The sequence below is a fragment of the Entelurus aequoreus genome, linkage group LG07 (assembly GCF_033978785.1).
Source record: "Entelurus aequoreus isolate RoL-2023_Sb linkage group LG07, RoL_Eaeq_v1.1, whole genome shotgun sequence".
Lineage (NCBI taxonomy): Eukaryota > Metazoa > Chordata > Actinopteri > Syngnathiformes > Syngnathidae > Entelurus > Entelurus aequoreus.
This window is the reverse complement of record NC_084737.1, coordinates 2,864,354-2,884,353: the sequence shown is the minus strand read 5'-3', so window position 1 is coordinate 2,884,353 and position 20,000 is coordinate 2,864,354. Positions and strand designations below refer to the sequence as shown.

General features: G+C 38.6%; 1 protein-coding gene across 4 annotated transcripts in view; it reads left to right on the top strand.

The window, feature by feature from the left end:
- Positions 1-20,000, top strand: part of LOC133653269 (vitamin D3 receptor A) — a 181,781-nt gene that overhangs the window by 92,465 nt on the left and 69,316 nt on the right. For all 4 annotated transcript variants that reach the window (XM_062052367.1, XM_062052366.1, XM_062052364.1 and 1 more), the window contains one exon: positions 18,185-18,332. In XM_062052367.1, the coding sequence (XP_061908351.1) occupies positions 18,187-18,332 (146 nt within the window). In that variant the 5' untranslated portion in view covers positions 18,185-18,186. The remainder of the gene's footprint in view (positions 1-18,184; positions 18,333-20,000) is intronic.

Below are 20,000 nucleotides of genomic sequence, written 5' to 3'. Positions count from 1 at the left end.
CTTATGATGTTCCATAAATTATTTTTAAAATTTTTTCAATAAGATTCGTATTAGCTAGTTTTTCTCTCCTTTTTTTCGGTTGAATTTTGAATTTTAAAGAGTCGAAATTGAAGATAAACTATGTTTCAAAATTTAATTTTCATTTTTTTCGTGTTTTCTCTTCTTTTATAAAAATGTTAGGGGCTAGCTAGTTAAAATGGGATATTGTGATTTCACAAGACTGTCTTAGAAGTGATCATTTGAAAATGTTCAATTTAAAAAATGTGCACTTAGAGAAAATATAAAAATAACGTGTTGCATATTGATATTTATCTGTTTCTATATATATTTATTGTGAGAAATCATTAAGATGATCAGTGTTTCTACAAAGATATATATCATTAATTATTAATAATAACAGAGTTAAAGGTAAATTGAGCAAATCGGCTATTTCTGGCAGTTTATTTAAGTGTATATCAAACTGGTAGCCCTTCGCATTAATCAGCAAGCTTTCAGTGGAAAAGGTTTCGACAACCCTGCTGTAGAGGGACGTTAGCATTACCATGAATTGATTAACGTGGACTCAAACAAGTTGAAAAACTTATTGGGGGGTTACCATTTAGTGGTCAATTGTACGGAATATGTACTGTACTGTGCAATCTACTAATAAAAGTCTCAATCAATCAATTGCGAGACACAGCTAGAATGTTCCATTACCATGGCATAAGTATTAAAAATATCATTTAAAGGCCTACTGAAATTAATTTTTTTTATTTAAACGGCGATAGCAGATCCATTCTATGTGTCATACTTGATCATTTCGCGATATTGCCATATTTTTGCTGAAAGGATTTAGTAGAGAACAACCACGATAAAGATAGCAACTTTTGGTATCTGACCAAAAAAAGCCTTGCCCCTACCGGAAGTAGCGTGACGTAGTCCGCTGAACATTTCCGCAAAGTTCCCTATTGTTTACAGTGATGGCGGCCAGAAGAGAGAGCGATTCGGACCGAGAAAGCGACAATTTCCCCATTAATTTGAGCGAGGATGAAAGATTCGTGGATGAGGAACGTTAGAGTGCAGTTCAAGACATATCTTTTTTCGTTCTGACCGTAACTTAGGTACAAGGGTTCATTGGATTCCACACTTTCTCCTTTTTCTATTGTGGATCACGGATTTGTATTTTAAACCACCTGGGATACTATATCCTCTTGAAAATGAGAGTCGAGAACGCGAAATGGACATTCACAGTGACTTTTATCTCCACGACAATACATCGGTGAAACACTTTAGCTACGAGCTAACGTGATAGCATCGTGCTTTAACTGCATATAGAAACAAAAGAAATAAACCCCTGACTGGAAGGATAGATAGAAGATCAACAATACTATTAAACCATGGACATGTAACTACACGGTTAATGCTTTCCAGGCTGGCGAAGCTTAACAATGCTGTGCTAACGACGCCAATGAAGCTAACTTAGCAACCGGACCTCACAGAGCTATGCTAAAAACATTAGCTCTCCACCTACGCCAGCCAGCCTTCATCTGCTCATCAACACCCGTGCTCACCTACGTTCCAGCGATCGACGGTGCGACGAAGGACTTCACCCGATCACAGATGCGGTTGGGGGCCCGGATACGTAGGAAGTCAAGGTGAGGTCACCGGCTAGCGCGTCTGCTCTCCAACAAAGTCCTCCGGTTGTGTTGCTGTAGTCCGCCGCTAATACACCGATCCCACCTACAGCTTTCTTCTTTGCAGTCTCCATTGTTTATTAAACAAATTGCAAAAGATGTCCAGAATACTGTGGAATTATGAAATGAAAACAGAGCTTTTTGTATAGGATTCTACGGGGTACCAATACTTCCGTTTAACTGACTACGTCACGCGCATACGTCATCATACCGAGACGTTTCAGCTGGATATTTCCCGGGAAATTTAAAATGTCACTTTATAAGTTAACCCGGCCGTATTGGCATGTGTTGCAATGTTAAGATGTCATCATTGATATATAAACTATCAGACTGCGTGGTCGCTAGTAGTGGCTTTCAGTAGGCCTTTAAATGGTAAATGTTCTGTATTTATATAGCGTTTTACTATACCTGAACTGATAGCCAACATGCTTGACATTATACTGGCATTCACACACTAACCATGACCCATCAGGAGCAAGGTAGATGAAGTGTCTTGCCCAAGGACACAACGGCTGTGACTGGAATGGCGGAAGTTGAATACTGGACGTTAGCCAAAAAGCTCTCTCCCGGTTGCAGTTAGTCCAGCAGGACTTTTAACAGGAGCCAGGAAACACCAGCAAATTCTTGAGACTTTGCACTGGCTCACTGTTCATTTTACAATTGATTTAAAAATCTTGCTGTTTGCTTTTAAAGCCGTGCATGGACTGGCACCTCATTATATCTCGGACCTCATCCAAATGTACACTCCTGCGCGCGGTATGAGGACCGAGATCCAGCTCCAGCTCGTGGTGCCCAAGACCTAGACTTAAAACCAGGGGAGACTGGGCTAAGTTCTGGAACATTCTGCCCCTCCATGTTCCAACTGCTCCCACAGTGGACTCTCTTAAGTCTCGTCTCTTTTATTCTCTGGCTTTTAACACTACGTGACTTGTGTGGTTAAATGTTGATTTCTATTTATTGTTGTAGTCGGTTTTACTCTTTAAAATCGTTTTTAATCATATTTATTTTTATATTGTTTTTATATATATTTATTTTTTGTTTTTATTCAGTCATTGGTGGAGCTAAGGATGATATTTGAATATTGTTTTTAATATTGTTGTGCAGCACTTTGGAAACATATTTGTTGTTTAAATGTGCTATATAAGCAAAGTGGATTGGATTGATCGGATTGAATACAAGCCAGGAACCCCGAGTTGCTGGCACGGCCTCTCTACCATCTGAGCCACGCCACCCTTTTTATATCTTACGTGGTCAATATTGCCCAGCTACTTCAGCCCTTTGGCAACGCATTTCTGCTGTTCTGCCTCCCTAAGCTGACCTGCCTGTTCCACTCCAGTCCTTTAGGTGGCGATAATGCACATTTAATAGTGGAGCACTAACCTCAATACTTAGAATGCATTTCCCACCCCATACTTGCCAACCCTCCCGAATTTTCCGGGAGACTCCCGAATTTCAGTGCCTCTCCCGAAAATCTACCGGGACAACCATTCTCCCGAATTTCTTCCGATTTCCACCCGGACTTAAGGCACGCCCGCTTGGCCAACCAAAAAGTAACCACAGACCACTATACCGTGTAGTGTTCTGTGGTTACTTTTTGGTTGGCCAACGGTTTACCCTGACGGCAAGTGTGGGAGTTGGTTCTGAAGTATGAAGTAAAGAGATGTAACTTCATCACCTCGCCTGGTTATTGACCCCAACCCAGAATATTACACTGCCCATACCTATGCTCCTTCAAAGGCTGTGCTACTGGCTGCAAAGCATTGCACTTTCAAATCCAACAATGCATGGAGGAGAGTTATGTGTGTATACGTGTAAATAAATGAACACTGAAATTCAAGTATTTATTTTATTTATATGTATATATATATAATAAAATACATATATATATATACAGTGTTTCCCACACATTCATTTATTTGTGGCGGCCCACCACGAAAGAATTACGTCCACCACAAATTTAAAAAAAAATAAATATGATTACTTTTTTTTTTGTCCTGTCCAGCTTCTCAGGCAAATCATATAGTTGATGTAGATGCCCATATAGGCTGTTCACATTTACTTTACAAAAGAGAAGTGTAGGATACTTCTCTTGTTGCCTTATTTGTATTTGACCACTACTGTTTTCTGTTTATTTCTTACTGACTGTGGCTGGACACCTCTGCCTCTGTTTCACTTTATGTTGCTGGTAAATAATATGCTTGTAGTAGTAGGCTAAAGTTAAATTATTTAGTATGCACTAATTAAAGGGGCAGAGCTTTAAGAGACCTTTTAGCTTTTATATTTTATAAGATATGTTTTTTGTAAGAACCACAATTAATAAATATATTTCAGTGAATAACTTATTGTTCAAATCTGTATATAAATATGTACATAAAGTGTTGTAATTATATTGTAAAATGGACGTTTAAAACAAAACTGTTATTATTATTTAGTAAGTATACATTTTTTGAGCCTTTTTAGAGAAAATCATATCATTGTAGTAAATTGTGCAAATTACTCGATGATGTCATGGTGACCACGCCCATAGCCACGCCCCCGCCGCCACAAGTACCTCGGCAGTTTATGGGAAACATTGATATATATATATATATAGCTAGAATTCACTGAAAGTGAAGTTTTTATTTTATATATATATATATATATATATATATATATATATATATATATATAATGTGTGGGAAAAAATCACAAGACTATTTAATCTCTACAGGCCTGTTTCATGAGGGGTTTCCTCAATCCTCAGGAGGAAATCTCCTGAGGATTGGGGAAACCCCTCATGAAACAGGCCTGTAGAGATGAAATAGTCTTGTGATTTTTTCCCACACATACATATTACGCTCTACCACGGCATCGAGCACTCTTTTTTGGATAATCTAATTAATATATATATATATATATATATATATATATATATATATATATATATATATATATATATATATATATATATATATATATATATATATATATATATATATATATATATACATATATATATACATATATATATATACCCCACCTTCCGCCCGATTGTAGCTGAGATAGGCTCCAGCGCCCCCCGCGACCTCGAAGGGAATAAGCGGTAGAAAATGGATGGATGGATATATATATATATATACAGTATATAAGAAATACTTGAATTTCAGTGAATTCTAGCTATAAATATACTCCGCCCCGCCCACCCCAAACCCCCCCAATCTCCCGAATTTGGAGGTCTCAAGGTTGGCAAGTATGATTGTTCCATATGCCGGATCGAAATTTCACCCTTTATGTTTATTGTCGGTTGAAGAAAATATGACTAATAGTGGGGATGAGTACACATTGTGAGACAAAAAAGGAAAAAGGCCAGCTTGAACAGATGGCTCCTGGGTTCCATAAAAGAGCGTATGTCCAAAGAGAGAAGGGTTCTTTTTAGTGCTGCAGGCCGAGCTTCAAAGTCTAGTCATGGGTAGGAACGTGAGATTTACGATAGCTGGAGCAGCAGACAGATGCACACAGGGAGGGCTCGGTTAGAGAGGAATAGAAGGGAGGAAAGCAAACAGTGACAAGAACTGGCTTCTTTCACAAGGATTTTGTGCAATATTGGGATTTTTTTTTTTTGGCTTAAAAACATTGTATGTCAAGTTGAAAAATGAGCAGTCCCAACTCTTTCTATATTTTTAACATGACTTTCAAAGGCCTACTGAAATGAAATGTTTTTATTTAAACGGGGACAGCAGATCCATTCTATGTGTCATACTTGATCATTTCGCGATATTGCCATAATTTTGCTGAAAGGATTTAGTAGAGAACATCGACGATAAAGATTGCAACTTTTGGTCGCTGATTAAAAAAAGCCTTGCCTATACCGGAAGTAGCGTGATGTCACATTTCCCCATTGTTTACACCAGAGAGCGATTCGGACCGAGAAAGCGACGATTACCCCATTAATTTGAGCCAGGATGAAAGATTCGTGGATGAGGAACGTGAGAGTGAAGGACTAGAGTGCAGTGCAGGATGTATCTTTTTTCGCTCCGACCGTAACTTAGGTACAAGCTGGCTCATTGGATTCCACACTCTCTCCTTTTCTATTGTGGATCACGGATTTGTATTTTAAACCACCTCGGATACTATATCCTCTTGAAAATGAGAGTCGAGAACGCGAAATGGACATTCACAGTGACTTTTTATCTCCAAGACAATACATCGGCGAAGCTCTTTAGCTACGGAGCTAACGTGATAGCATCGTGCTTAAATGCAGATAGAAACAAAAGAAATAAACCCCTGACTGGAAGGATAGACAGAAGATCAACAATACTATTAAACCATGGACATGTAACTACACGGTTAATAATTTCCAGCTTGGCGAAGCTTAACAATGCTGTTGCTAACGACGCTATTGAAGCTAACTTAGCTACGGGACCCCACAGAGGTATGCTAAAAACATTAGCGCTCCACCTACGCCAGCCAGCCCTCATCTGCTCATCAACACCCGTGCTCACCTGCGTTCCAGCGATGGACGGCGCGACGAAGGACTTCACCCGATTATCCGTGCGGTCAGCGGCTAGCGTCGGATAGCGCGTCTGCTATCCAAGTCAAAGTCGATCTCAAAACACTCTTCAGCTGCTGTAGTGTTGAGTAATATGTTGTCGGCAAATTTCTCACGTCCGTGCATTCAGAAATAAAACGGTTGTTAAATCAATGTTATTGTATAAGGTACATGTTGGAAACATGGAATTGAAATGGGAAGCGCTTGAGGAAATAAATATTTTGTGTGAGCAAGCTGGGAAATATTTATGGCCTGGGATGAATAAGTGCTTTGTAAGCTTAGTGAGGACAACTGGGTTGGCGCTAACTTGGACTAAATGCCTATCTGGTTTCATCACCAGCGTGAAATGACGTTAAAAAGAGTGCCAGTCAGTATTCGACATTGTATGAGAGTGTTTTTCACGTGAGATACAGTCTGGTGTGCCGTGGGAGATGATCTGATATCACCTATTTGGGTTAAAAATATTGTTTGCAAAGCAGTAATTATAGTCTGCAAATGATGTGTTGTTGTTGAGTGTCGGTGCTGTCTAGAGCTGGGCAGAATAACCGTGTAATACTCTTCTATATCAGTAGGGGGCAGTAGGTAGCTACCGTATTTTTCAGACTATAAGTCGCAGTTTTTTTCATAGTTTGGCCGAGGGTGCGACTTATACTCAGGAGCGACTTATGTGTGAAATGATTAACACGTTAGCGTAAAATATCAAATAATAATTAAAGCTGCAAGCAGCGTTGGTCGGGTCTGTATTTTGGCAGGTGCTAGTCCTAGGTGTCCCAATACTTTTGTCCAGTGGTAGTCCTGAGTGAGACCTACTCTTTCGTCAACTTGTAATCAGAAGGGTTCAATCTCTCTCCTGTAGTAGTTTGAAGCCGAAACGACAAACGTGCTCAGAGGAGATAATGTTTGATGTTTGGTGACCGGTTTTAACAAAAATTTAGGTTTGAAGGAGGGATTGCAAACTTCCTGTTGATTTTTGCTGAAGAATATCAATCTATGAAATGTAGGTCTAGGTGAGACCTACATAGAGGTATTTGTTTCATGTCTCTAAGACGTTCCTACCGGAAGTTACAAGCAGTTTTGTCTGAGTTTTCCTCTGAGGAGCAGTTTTGTCTCTGTTTTATTCAAAAATTGCGCTAGAGCGCAATTTTGAGTTTTGGGGTTCGGTTTTTCTTGTAGATCGCAATTTCCACAAGTCCTGATGTGTGTGAAAAGTTTAGTGAGTTTTGAAATATTTTAAAGGGGTCAAATTACAGCTCAAAGAGGCAAAAATTAGTGTTTTTAGTACAATTTTGTCTTGAAGGGGGATTTGCCAACTTCCTGTTGGTTTTTGCCCGAGGATGTAAAATTATAAAATGTAGGTCTAAGTGAGACCTACATAGAAGTTTTCGTTCCATGTCTCTACGACCTTCCTAGTGGGAGTTACAGGCAGTTTGTTTTTGTTTTTTGCTAGGGAGCGCTAGAGCGCAATTTTGAGTTTTGGGGTTGTTGTTTTTTTTTTTATTAGATGCCAATTTTCGCAGGTCCTGATGTGTGTGTCAAATATGGTGAGTTTTGAAGCATGTTAAGTGGGTCAAATTGCAGCTCGAAGAGGCGGCCGGTATAATAATAATAATAATAATAATAATAAACCTTACAATTTCAATAGTGTCCTTTGTCCCTGTACAAAGGACTCCCTGTGGGAGTCCTTTGTACAGGGTACATGCGGACCTTAATTATTGATGTCATTCACGTAAGAGACTAGACGTATAAGATTTCATGGGATTTAGCGATTAGGAGTGACAGATTGTTTGGTAAACGTATAGCATGTTCTATATGTTATAGTTATTTGAATGACTCTTACCATAATATGTTACGTTAACATACCAGTTGGTTATTTATGCCTCATATAACGTACACTTATTCAGCCTGTTGTTCACTATTCTTTACACATTTTAAATTGCCTTTCAAATGTCTATTCTTGCTGTTGGCTTTTATCAAATAAATGTCCCCAAAAAATGCGACTTATACTCCAGTGCAACTTATATATGTTTTTTTCATTCTTTATTGTGCATTTTCGGCCGGTGCGACTTATACTCCGAAAAATACGGTAATTGCTTTGTAGATGTCGGAAACAGCGGGAGGCAGGGTGCAGGTAAAAAGGTGTCTAATGCTTAAACCAAAAATTAACAAAAAGGTGAGTGCCCCTAAGAAAAGGCATTGAAGCTTAGGGAAGGCTATGCAGAACCAAACTAAAACTGAACTGGCTACAAAGTCAACGAAAACAGAATACTGGACGACAGCAAAGACTTACTGTAGAGCAAAGACGGCGTCCACAATGTACATCCCAACATGACATGACAATCAACAATGTCCCCACAAAGAAGGATAAAAACAACTTGAATATTCTTGATTGCTAAAACAAAGTAGATGCGGGAAATATCGCTCAAAGGAAGACATGAAACTGCTACAGGAAAATACCAAAAGAAGAGAAAAAGCCACCAAAATAGGAGCGCAAGACAAGAAGTAAAACACTACACACAGGAAAACAGCAAAAAAGTCCAAATAAGTCAGGGTGCGATGTGACAGGTGGTGACAGTACACTTACTTTGAGACAAGAGCTATAGTGATGCATGCTTGGTTATGCTTTAATGCAGGAGTCACCAACGCGGTGCCCGCGGGCACCAGGTAGCCCGTAAGGACCAGATGAGTAGCCCGCTGGCCTGTTCTAAAAATAGCTCAAATAGCAGCACTTACCAGTGAGCTGCCTCTATTTTTTAAATTGTATTTATTTACTAGCAAGCTGGTCTCACTTTGCCCGACATTTTTAATTCTAAGACAGACAAAACTCAAATAGAAATTGAAAATCCAAGAAAATATTTTAAAGACTTGGTCTTCACTTGTTTAAATAAATTCATTAATTTTTTTTTATTTTGCTTCGTATAACTTTCAGAAAGACAATTTTAGAGAAAAAATACAACCTTAAAAATGATTTTAGGACTTTTAAACACATATACCTTTTTACCTTTTAAATTCCTTCCTCTTCTTTCCTGACAATTTAAATCAATGTTCAAGTAAATGTATTTTTTTTATTGTAAAGAATAAAAAATACATTTTAATTTAATTCTTCATTTTAGCTTCTGTTTTTTCAACGAAGAATATTTGTGAAATATTTCTTCAAACTTATTATGATTAAAATTCCAAAAAATTATTCTGGCAAATCTGGTAAATCTGTAGAATCAAATTTAAATCTTATTTCAAATTCTTTTGAATTTCTTTTAAAATTTTTGTTCTGGAAAATCTAGAAGAAATAATGATTTGTCTTTGTTAGAAATATAGCTTGGTCCAATTTGTTATATATTCTAACAAAGTGCAGATTGGATTTTAACCTATTTAAAACCTTTCATCAAAATTCTAAAATTAATCTTAATCAGGAAAAATTACTAATGATGTTCCATAAATTTTATTTTTTCAGAAACATTTGAATTAGGTAGTTTTTCTCTTCTTTTTTTCGGTTGAATTTTGAATTTTAAAGAGTCGAAATTGAAGATAAACTATGTTTCAAAATTTAATTGTCATTTTTTTCGTGTTTTCTCCTCTTTTAAACCGTTCAATTAAGTGTAAATATCATTAATTATTAATAATAACATAGAGTTAAAGGTAAATTGAGCAAATTGGCTATTTCTGGCAATTTATTTAAGTGTGTATCAAACTGGTAGCCCTTCGCATTAATCACTACCCAAGAAGTAGCTCTTGCTTTCAAAAAGGTTGGTGACTCCTGCTTTAAAGTCATATCCAACAATTGCGACAACAACTTTTTACTGTCAACTGAGTTTCCTTTTTTTAATGATTTCTGCTGGTGGTGTGCCTCCGCATTATTTCAACGCAAAAAATGTGCCTTGGCTCAAAAAAGGTTGAAAAGCACTGCTGTATGTTGTGTTTTTAGGTTGAGTCGTGCATTTTCCTGGACACGCAGTCCATAAACTAGTAGGGATGGATGGTTTTGAATAAGGCTGCAGCTAACGATTATTTTTCTATCGATTAATCTATAGATTATTTTTTTCGATTAATCGGTTAATCTATAGATTATTTTTTCGATTCATCTATAGATTATTTTTCCTCTTACCGATTATTTTTTTATTTAAAATGAAGATGAAAAAATAAATGTAGGCCTGTTTTTTCAAAAGGCATGGCTTTTAATTACAAAAAAAAGGAAGTATGGCCACTCAGTCAACATTGACAACAACATGACAAAATATTCTGTAACAATGTAAACATTTAAAACTTTTAACATTTAACAAAATTAAAAGTAGCTTATTTGCTTTTTAATGTGCAAATATAAAAGTCAACATGCAGTGCAAATCTTAATATTCTGCAATAGTATAAGCCTTTCAAAAGTAAAAGTATTGCTTATTTTGCTTTAAAATGTGCAAAAATAAAGATAAACATCCAATACAAAAAAGTGCCAATCTAAATATTCTGGAGCACTGTAAACATTAAGTATTCCTTTTAAAATGTGCAAAATAAACATCCAGTCCAACACAGTACACAATAACCAATTCTACTCATTCCAGTGAGTGACTAACAGTTGTAATGAAGAAAGGTTAGCATGTCTACATGCTCTGGTTCTTTTCTTGTTTACAATATTCCCAGCAGCTGAAAATAGGTGCTCAGAAGGGGTCGATGTGGCTGGAACTGAGAGGTAATTAGCCTTCACCTCAAGCCAGGACTGCGAGTGAGCTGAGCTGCAGTTGAAGTTTCTAGAAGGTCAACGGGCTCCTAGTGATGTTACTAGTAGTTGACTGGGAGGTGTTTATTATCATTTGGGGAGAGTCCGCTGCCTGATGCTCACCTGCTAAACACCTATCTGCTCCACGCTGAAGCGCTGACTACATGCGCTCTGAATACGCACTGCTTAACGCTTTGTGTAACGCTTTGTGTGTACCAATCAGATGGTTGTGTGGGTGGGACAATGCTGCGTGCTGAGACAGAGGAGCAAAGCAGCTTGTTAAGACTTTAGCAGCTAAAGTTAGCTTTAGCTTAGAAACTCGTTCGGTACACCCCCGTACCGAACCGAAAGCCCCGTACCGAAACGGTTCAATACAAAACACGTACCGTTACACCCCTAGCAGATACAAATGACACATTCATGTTTTTGCGTAATGATGACAACGTATACTCGCGCGGACGATTGACTAGTTCAATCAATCAATCAATCAATGTTTATTTATATAGCCCTAAATCACAAGTGTCTCAAAGGGCTGTACAAGCCACAACGACATCCTCGGTACAGAGCCCACATACGGGCAAGGAAAACTCACCCCAGTGGGACGTCAATGTGAATGACTATGAGAAACCTTGGAGAGGACCGCATATGTGGGTAACCCCCCCCCCCCCCCCCCCCCCCCTCTAGGGGAGACCGAAAGCAATGGATGTGGAGTGGGTCTGACATAATATTGTGAAAGTCTAACACATCAGCGAGAGTCCAGTCCATAGTGGGGCCAGCAGGAACCATCCCGAGTGGAGACGGGTCAGCAGCGTAGAGATGTCCCCATCTGATGAACAGGCTAGCGGTCCACCCCGGGTTTGGAGCAGAGTAGAAAAGAAAAGAAAAGAAACGGCAGATCAACTGGTCTAAAAAGGGAGTCTATTTAAAGGCTAGAGTATACAAATGAGTTTTAAGATGAGACTTAAATGCTTCTACTGAGGTAGCATCTCTAACTTTTACCGGGAGGGCATTCCATAGTATTGGAGCCCGAATAGAAAACGCTCTATAGCCCGCAGACTTTTTTTGGGCTCTGGGAATCACTAATAAGCCGGAGTTCTTTGAACACAGATTTCTTGCCGGGACATATGGTACAATACAATCGGCAAGATAGGCAGGAGCTTGACCGTGTAGTATTTTATACGTAAGTATTAAAACCTTAAAGTGGCATCTTAGGTGCACAGGAAGCCAGTGCAGGTGAGCCAGTATAGGTATATATATGTATGTATATATGTATATAAAGGTATATACAGTATAGGCGTAATATGATCAAACGTTCTTGTTTTTGTCAAAAGTCTAGCAGCCGCATTTTGTACCAACTGTAATCTTTTAATGCTAGACATAGGGAGGCCCGAAAATAAAACGTTACAGTAATCGAGACGAGACGTAACGAACGCATGGATAATGATCTCAGCATCGCTTGTGGACAAAATGGGACGAATTTTAGCGATATTACGGAGATGAAAGAAGGCCGTTTTAGTAACACTCTTAATGTGCGACTCAAACGAGAGAGTTGGGTGGAAGATAATACCCAGATTCTTTACCGAGTCTCCTTGTTTAATTGTTTGGTTGTCAAATGTTAAGGTGGTATTATTAAATAGATGTTGGTGTTGAGCAGGACCGATAATCAGCATTTCCGTTTTCTTAGCGTTGAGTTGCAAAAAGTTAGCGGACATCCATTGTTTAATTTCATTAAGACACGCCTCCAGTTGACTACAATCCGGCGTGTTGGTCAGCTTTAGGGGCATGTAGTTGATGGTTTTCTTTTCAAATGTTGGTTCATAGCCGTTGTGCTGCTATGACAGACCATTTCCACTTGACACAGCGTGCATACAACAACATTATTATGCCGTTTATTGAAATACTCCCACACTTTTGACCACTTTTGGCGTGATTTTTCCCCCTCGCTCGCACCGTCTGCTTTGCGCTCCGCCATGACGGTAGTGTGACGTAAATATGCGACGCGTCGACGCACAAAAACGGCGTCGACGTATTTACGTAACCGATGACGTCGACTACGTCGTTTCAGCCTTACTTTTGAAGCCCCGGCCTAGCAAATTGCTGGTTATTGATTGGATGAATTCAATGAGGTTTTTCCAAGAACTGTCCGTGTAATGAAAGCGAGCACAGCGGTGCTAATTGTCCGTCCAGGTTTAGTTTGAGTCCATGTGCGCTTCTTCTGGATGTCCTGGTGTGACATGGATCAGCAGAGGCTCTGATGCATGTGTGCTGTATCCTCGCCGCCACGTGACCACTTAGCACGCCAACTTCCTCGCGTGAATCCCCCTCCTCGCTTCTGCCCTCGTTTGGCCGTCTTCCCCTCACACGGCTCCTCCCTCTCTCGCGGGCGCAAATTATTTATGTTGTTGTCGACATGTCGGGATTGTTTAATGTCACCGCAGCTTTACGTCTGCCAGGGGCTCGCGTTTGTTTTTAACCCTCCATATCAGGACTTTTTGCACCGAAAAGTCCAAACATGCAGCGGCCATTTGGATATCTTTCTTTTTTATAGATTTTAATACATCTCAAGTTTGGTCCCGGGACCTGGAACGGTCTGTCATATTTTTTATTTAAAAAAAAAAAAGTTGTATAGTAATTTAAAACAATGAAAATAAAAATAACGCTTACTTCCCTAGATCAGTGTTTTTCAACCTTTTTTCATTTTTTGCGTTGACAAAAATGCGGAGGCACACCACCAGCAGAAATCATTAAAAAAAACGAAACTCAGTTGACAGTAAAAAGTCGTTGTCGCAATCGTTGGATATGACTTTAAAGCATGCATCACTATAGCTCTTGTCTCAAAGTAGGTGTACTGTCACCACCTGTCACATCACACCCTGACTTATTTGGACTTTTTTTTGCTGTTTTCCTGTGTGTAGTGTTTTACTTCTTGTCTTGCGCTCCTATTTTGGTGGCTTTTTCTCTTTTTTTGGTATTTTCCTGTAGCAGTTTCATGTCTTCCTTTGAGCGATATTCCCCACATCTACTTTGTTTTAGCAATCAAGATTATTTCAGTTGTTTTTATCCTTCTTTGTGGGGACATTGTTGATTGTCATGTCATGTTCGGATGTACTTTGTGGAGGCCGTCTTTGCTCCACAGTAAGTTTTTGCTGTCGTCCAGCATTCTGTTTTTGTTTACTTTGTAACCAGTTCAGTTGTAGTTTCGTTCTGCATAGCCTTCCCTAAGCTTCAATGCCTTTTCTTAGCGGCACTCACTTTTTGTTAATTCTTGGTTTAACCATTAGACACCTTTTTACCTGCACTCTGCCTCCCGCTGTTTCCGACATCTACAAAGCAATTAGCTACCGGCTGCCACCTACTGATATGGAAGAGTATTACACGGTTACTCTGCACTGACACTCAACAACAACACATCATTTGCAGACTATAATTAATGGTTTGCAAAAAATATTTATAACCCAAATAGGTGAAGTTACATAATCTCCCACGGCACACCAGACTGTATCTCACGGCACACTAACATTTATAATTATTGATTTGCAAAAAATATTTTTTGGACCAATTAGGTGAAGTTGCAAAATTTCCCACGGCACACAAGACCATATCTAGTGTCCCGCGGCACAGTGGTTGAAAAACACTGCCCTAGATCATCTTCAGGTCTGTTTGTCGATATACGGTACTTTTTTATTGTTGGTTTTTTTTTTACTTTAAAAAATAAAATATAAAATGTTATACCCTTTTTTGTCAAAGCCCTGTTTTATAACAAAAACACAAAATATGCAATATTTTCCCCAAAACATATTTCAAAGTGAAATAATTGCAGCCTTGAATAGGTCAATTAATCATAACAACATTGATTTAAATTAGGGATGTCCGATAATGGCTTTTTGCCGATATCCGATATTCCGATATTGTCCAACTCATTAATTACCGATACCGATATCAACCGATACCGATATCAACCGATATCGACTCTTTAAAATTCAAAATTCAACCAAAAAAAAGAAGAAAAAAACTAGCTAATTCGAATCTTTTTGAAAAAATTAAAAAAAGAATTTATGGAACATCATTAGTAATTTTTCCTGATTAAGATCAATTTTAGAATTTTGATGACATGTTTTAAATAGGTTAAAATCCAACCTGCACTTTGTTAGAATATATAACAAATTGGACCAAGCTATATTTCTAACAAAGACAAATCATTATTTCTTCTAGATTTTCCAGAACAAAAATTTTAAAAGAAATTCAAAAGACTTTGAAATAAGATTTCAATTTGATTCTACAGATTTTCTAGATTTGCCAGAATAATTTTTTTGAATTTTAATCATAATAAGTTTGAAGAAATATTTCACAAATATTCTTCGTCGAAAAAACAGAAGCTGCATTGAAGAATTAAATTAAAATGTATTTATTATTCTTTACAATAATAATTAAAAAAAATACTTGAACATTGATTTAAATTGTCAGGAAAGAAGAGGAAGGAATTTAAAAGGTAAAAAGGTATATGTGTTTAAAAATCCTAAAATAATTTTTAAGGTTGTATTTTTTCTCTAAAATTGTCTTTCTGAAAGTTATAAGAAGCAAAGTAAAAAAAATTAATGAATTTATTTAAACAAGTGAAGACCAAGTCTTTAAAATATTTTCTTGGATTTTCAAATTCTATTTGAGTTTTGTCTCTCTTAGAATTAAAAATGTCGAGCAAAGCGAGACCAGCTTGCTAGTAAATAAATACAATTTAAAAAATCGAGGCAGCTCACTGGTAAGTGCTGCTCTTTGAGCTATTTTTAGAACAGGCCAGCGGGCTACTCATCTGGTCCTTACGGGCTACCTGGTGCCCGCGGGCACCGCGTTGGTGACCCCTGATATAGAGATTTACTGTAAGCGTTAAATAATTTAAAAAAAATAATAATCTGACTTATTTTTAACATTTTAATGACTGAGACCCTTTATGGTCCCCGGGACCCCTAAAGGTAAAATAAATTAAAAATGCGTATATTTTGTTATGGTTTGAAAATGAAAAATATCAAAATGGCGGGAGTCATTTAATGACTTATACAGTATTTCACACACGCAGCTACGGTATATTAATAAAACATAGCTGCTTACTGTTCTCTTTAGCATACTGTACCGGTATTCAATAGCTTGGACCTTAAATCCTACTGAAAAGCTCTTTATCTTTTTTCCTTTGTGCGATTGTAAACTACTGAAAGCAGCTTCCTCCATTTTGAAAATGAGGACAGGTAAAGCGTCACTCGTGACGTAACGAATTTGACCCGGTGGAAGTTCTAGCCATATGCTAAATATTTTGTGAAACGAGTTTGACCCGGTGAAAATTATAGACGTGCGATAATAAAGTTAATATTTTGCGAAACGAATTTGATCCGGCTTCAATAATAAACCGGCGATAAGGCCAAGCATGCGTTAATTATTTTGAGAAACGAGTTTGACCCGGCAGTAATTCTAGACGTGCGAATACTATATTCCCTGCGCCAATTCAAGGAAATACGGTAGTCATTTTCTATATCGCACAGAGACAAACGCGCCATATATCGAGTATATCGATATATATCGCCCAGCCCTAGTGTATATTTAGGGTCCGCCCTGTAACCTGTACAAAGGACTCCCTCTGGGAGTCCTTTGTACAGGTTACAAAGGAACCTATTGTTATTGTAAGGTTTTATTATTATTATTATTCTTTATTATTCCGCAGCTTTGCGGACCACTTTGCCCCCCTTAACATGCTTCAAAACTCACCAAATTTTTCGCACATATAAAAAAACCCAGAACAAAACTCTTTGGTGAAAAAACCAAACCCCAAAAATCACAATTGCTCTCTAACTCCCACTAGGAAGGTCGTAGAGACATGAAACAAAAACCTCTATGTAGGTCTCACTTAGACCTACCTTTCATAATTTCACATCCTCGGGCAAAAACCAACAGGAAGTTGGCAATTTCCCCTTCAAGACAAAAAATGACTAAAAACACTCATTTTTGATTTTTGAGCTGTAATTTGACCCCCTTAAAATACTTCAAAACTCACCAAACTTCTCACACACATCGGGACTGGTGGAAATTGCGATCTAAAAAAAAAAACAAACCCCAAAACTCAAAATTGTGCTCTACATAATTTTTGCAAAAAACAGAGAAAAAAACTGCTCCTCAGAGGAAAACTCAGACAAAACTGCTTGTAACTTCCGGTAGGAACGTCTTAGAGACATGAAACAAATATCTCTATGTAGGTCTCGCCTAGACCTACATTTCATAGATTGACATCCTTCAGCAAAAATCAACAGGAAGTTTGCTATTCCTCCTTCAAAACAAAATTTTTGTTACAACCGGTCACCAAACATCAAACGTTATCTCCTCTGAGCGCGTTTGTCGTTTCGGCTTCAAACTGCTACAGGAGAGAGATTGAACCCTTCTGATTAAAAGTTGACGACGGCGTTTTGCCACGTGCTACGGTTTTGATTTTACGAGCCTTCAAAGATGATGCTGCACCGGTGCCAAAGATGACAACGGAAAATGCAATTTCTTCTTTTTTGTCCTCCAAATTCTACACACAATACCCTATAATGACAATGTGAACTCAGACACAACTTCCTCTAACTCCCAGTACGAATATCGTAGAGACACGAAACAAAAACCTCTATGTAGGTCTCACTCAGGACTACCACTGGACAAAAGTATCGGGACACCTAGGACTAGCACCTGCCAAAAAGCGGACCCGACCAACGCTGCCTGCAGCTTTAATCATTATTATTATTAATTTTTGAGCAATGACAGCTTTAAACAAAAAAACAAAAACAGCCTGCATGCAAGCTTTGTGTTGTTAGAGTCAACATTGCAACTTCTTTGTTACATTTCTTCTTCTTGGTTGTCTTTTTTTATTTCTATTTTTACAATATTTGTAAAATGTGCCACTGTGCGCCACACTTGAGACCCCTGCTCTGTCTTTAAAAGCAATCAAAATCTATCAATCGTGAAGATTTCCAATAGTTGAAAAGGTGCTGTGTGTTTACACCTGTCACCTATGACTCATTCATGCAATAGCAGCTCGTGTTAGTGACAAACTGCCACTTGCTAAATATGCTAATAGCCCAGCACCTGGTTTTGTTTTCCTTTAAAAGAGGACACCAACGTAGTACCTGACCAGGCACATGCTTACATTTCCCCCTACGAACCCACATTGAGAGGTTAGAGACTTCCTTCCATACGCTCGCCTTTATCGGACCGACGGGCTTGAACAATGAATTGATCTTTTTCTCTCCTTTTTGGTTTCCACAGTGATGGAGCCCATGACGGTTACTACGTCGGTGGCGGGACCGGATGAGTTCGACCGCAACGTCCCGCGGATATGTGGGGTGTGTGGCGACAAGGCCACCGGCTTCCACTTCAACGCCATGACCTGTGAGGGCTGCAAGGGCTTCTTCAGGTTAGTGGGACTGTGGCACTTCTTGTGTCGTCCACCCTAAATGAGTCCAACGTTTTGATATCGGTACCAAAATGTAATTTGATACTTTTTCAAATAAAAGGGGACCACAAAAACGTCATTAATATTTTTATTTTAACATACATTCATTATACCAATCAATCAATAAATCAAAATGTATTTATATAGCTCTTAAAGACGTGACTCTGCATGTTACCTTAACAGTGTTTTTCAACCACTGTGCGTGCCGCGAGATACCGTTTGGAGTGCCGTGGGAGATTATCTAATTTCACCTATTTGGGTTAAAAGCAGTAATTATCAGTGACGTGCGGTGAGGTTCATGGCAGGTGAGGCACTGACTTCATCACAGTCAGATTTACAAACATATGAACCCTAAATAATATCTTATTCACCGTTTGATTGGCAGCAGTTAACGGGTTGTGTTTAAAAGCTCATACCAGCATTCTTCCCTGCTTGGCACTCAGCATCAAGGGTTGGAATTGGGGGTTAAATCACCAAAAATTATTCCCGGGCGCGGCGCCGCTGCTGCCCACTGCTCCCCTCACCTCCCAGGGGGTGAGCAAGGGGATGGGTCGAATGCAGAGGACAAATTTCACCACACCTAGTGTGTGTGTGACAATCATTGCTACTTTAACTTTACACATACAAACTGTAGCACACAAAAAAGCATATTTAATAAAAAAAAAACGTTATTACGGTCTTACCTTTACTTATAAATGAAGTCCATGCGCCGCTGTTGTGCTGGATTAATGCACCCCCGCCGTAGAATGCACCCCCTGACGGGAGTGTTATATCAACTAAAGCCCACACTTAAAGTTTCCACGTGCAAGATTGAATCTATTTAAAAAAGTTATTTAATAAGAAGCCAAAAAGTGCAAAAACAATAATGTTGGTGTTGGAGGAGTTGTGAATGAATGAAATATGAAATCCGTGCTGCAGTCTGCAGGTGTACCTAATGTTGTGGCCCTGCGGTCATTCACAAAACATTATTGTTTTTGCACTTTTTGGCTTCTTATTAAATCACTTTTTTAAATAGTGTAACCGAGGGTTTATAAATGTCGCCTATACTGTATGAAACTACAAAATAATAAACACGGAGGCTCCAGTTTACACGAGGACCACTTTATTTACCTTCTTTCAAAAACCTCCGCTCCACTCCAACGCGTCATCACTTCCGCTCTTAGCGCCTTCAAAATAAGAGCGCAAGGCATATACTGTATAACAGCGTGTAACAGGAATTAACATCACAAAGAGGAAAGCCCATACAAATAGGTTACAATGGATTCAATCTTGTACGCGGAAAGTTTAAGTGTGGGCTTTAGTTGATATAACATGAGTGTCGGTGCTGTCTAGAGCTGGGCAGAGTAACCGTGTAATACTCTTCCATATCAGTAGGTGGCAGCAGGTAGCTAATTGCTTTGTAGATGTGGGAAACAGTGGAAGGCAGCGTGCAGGTAAAAAGGTGTCTAATGCTTAAACCAAAAATAAACAAAAGGTGAGTGCCCCTAAGAAAAGGCATTGAAGCTTAGGGAAGGCTATGCAGAACCAAACTAAAACTGAACTGGCTACAAAGTAAACAAAAACAGAATGCTGGACGACAGCAAAGACTTACTGTGGAGCAAAGACAAAGTACATCCGAACATGACATGA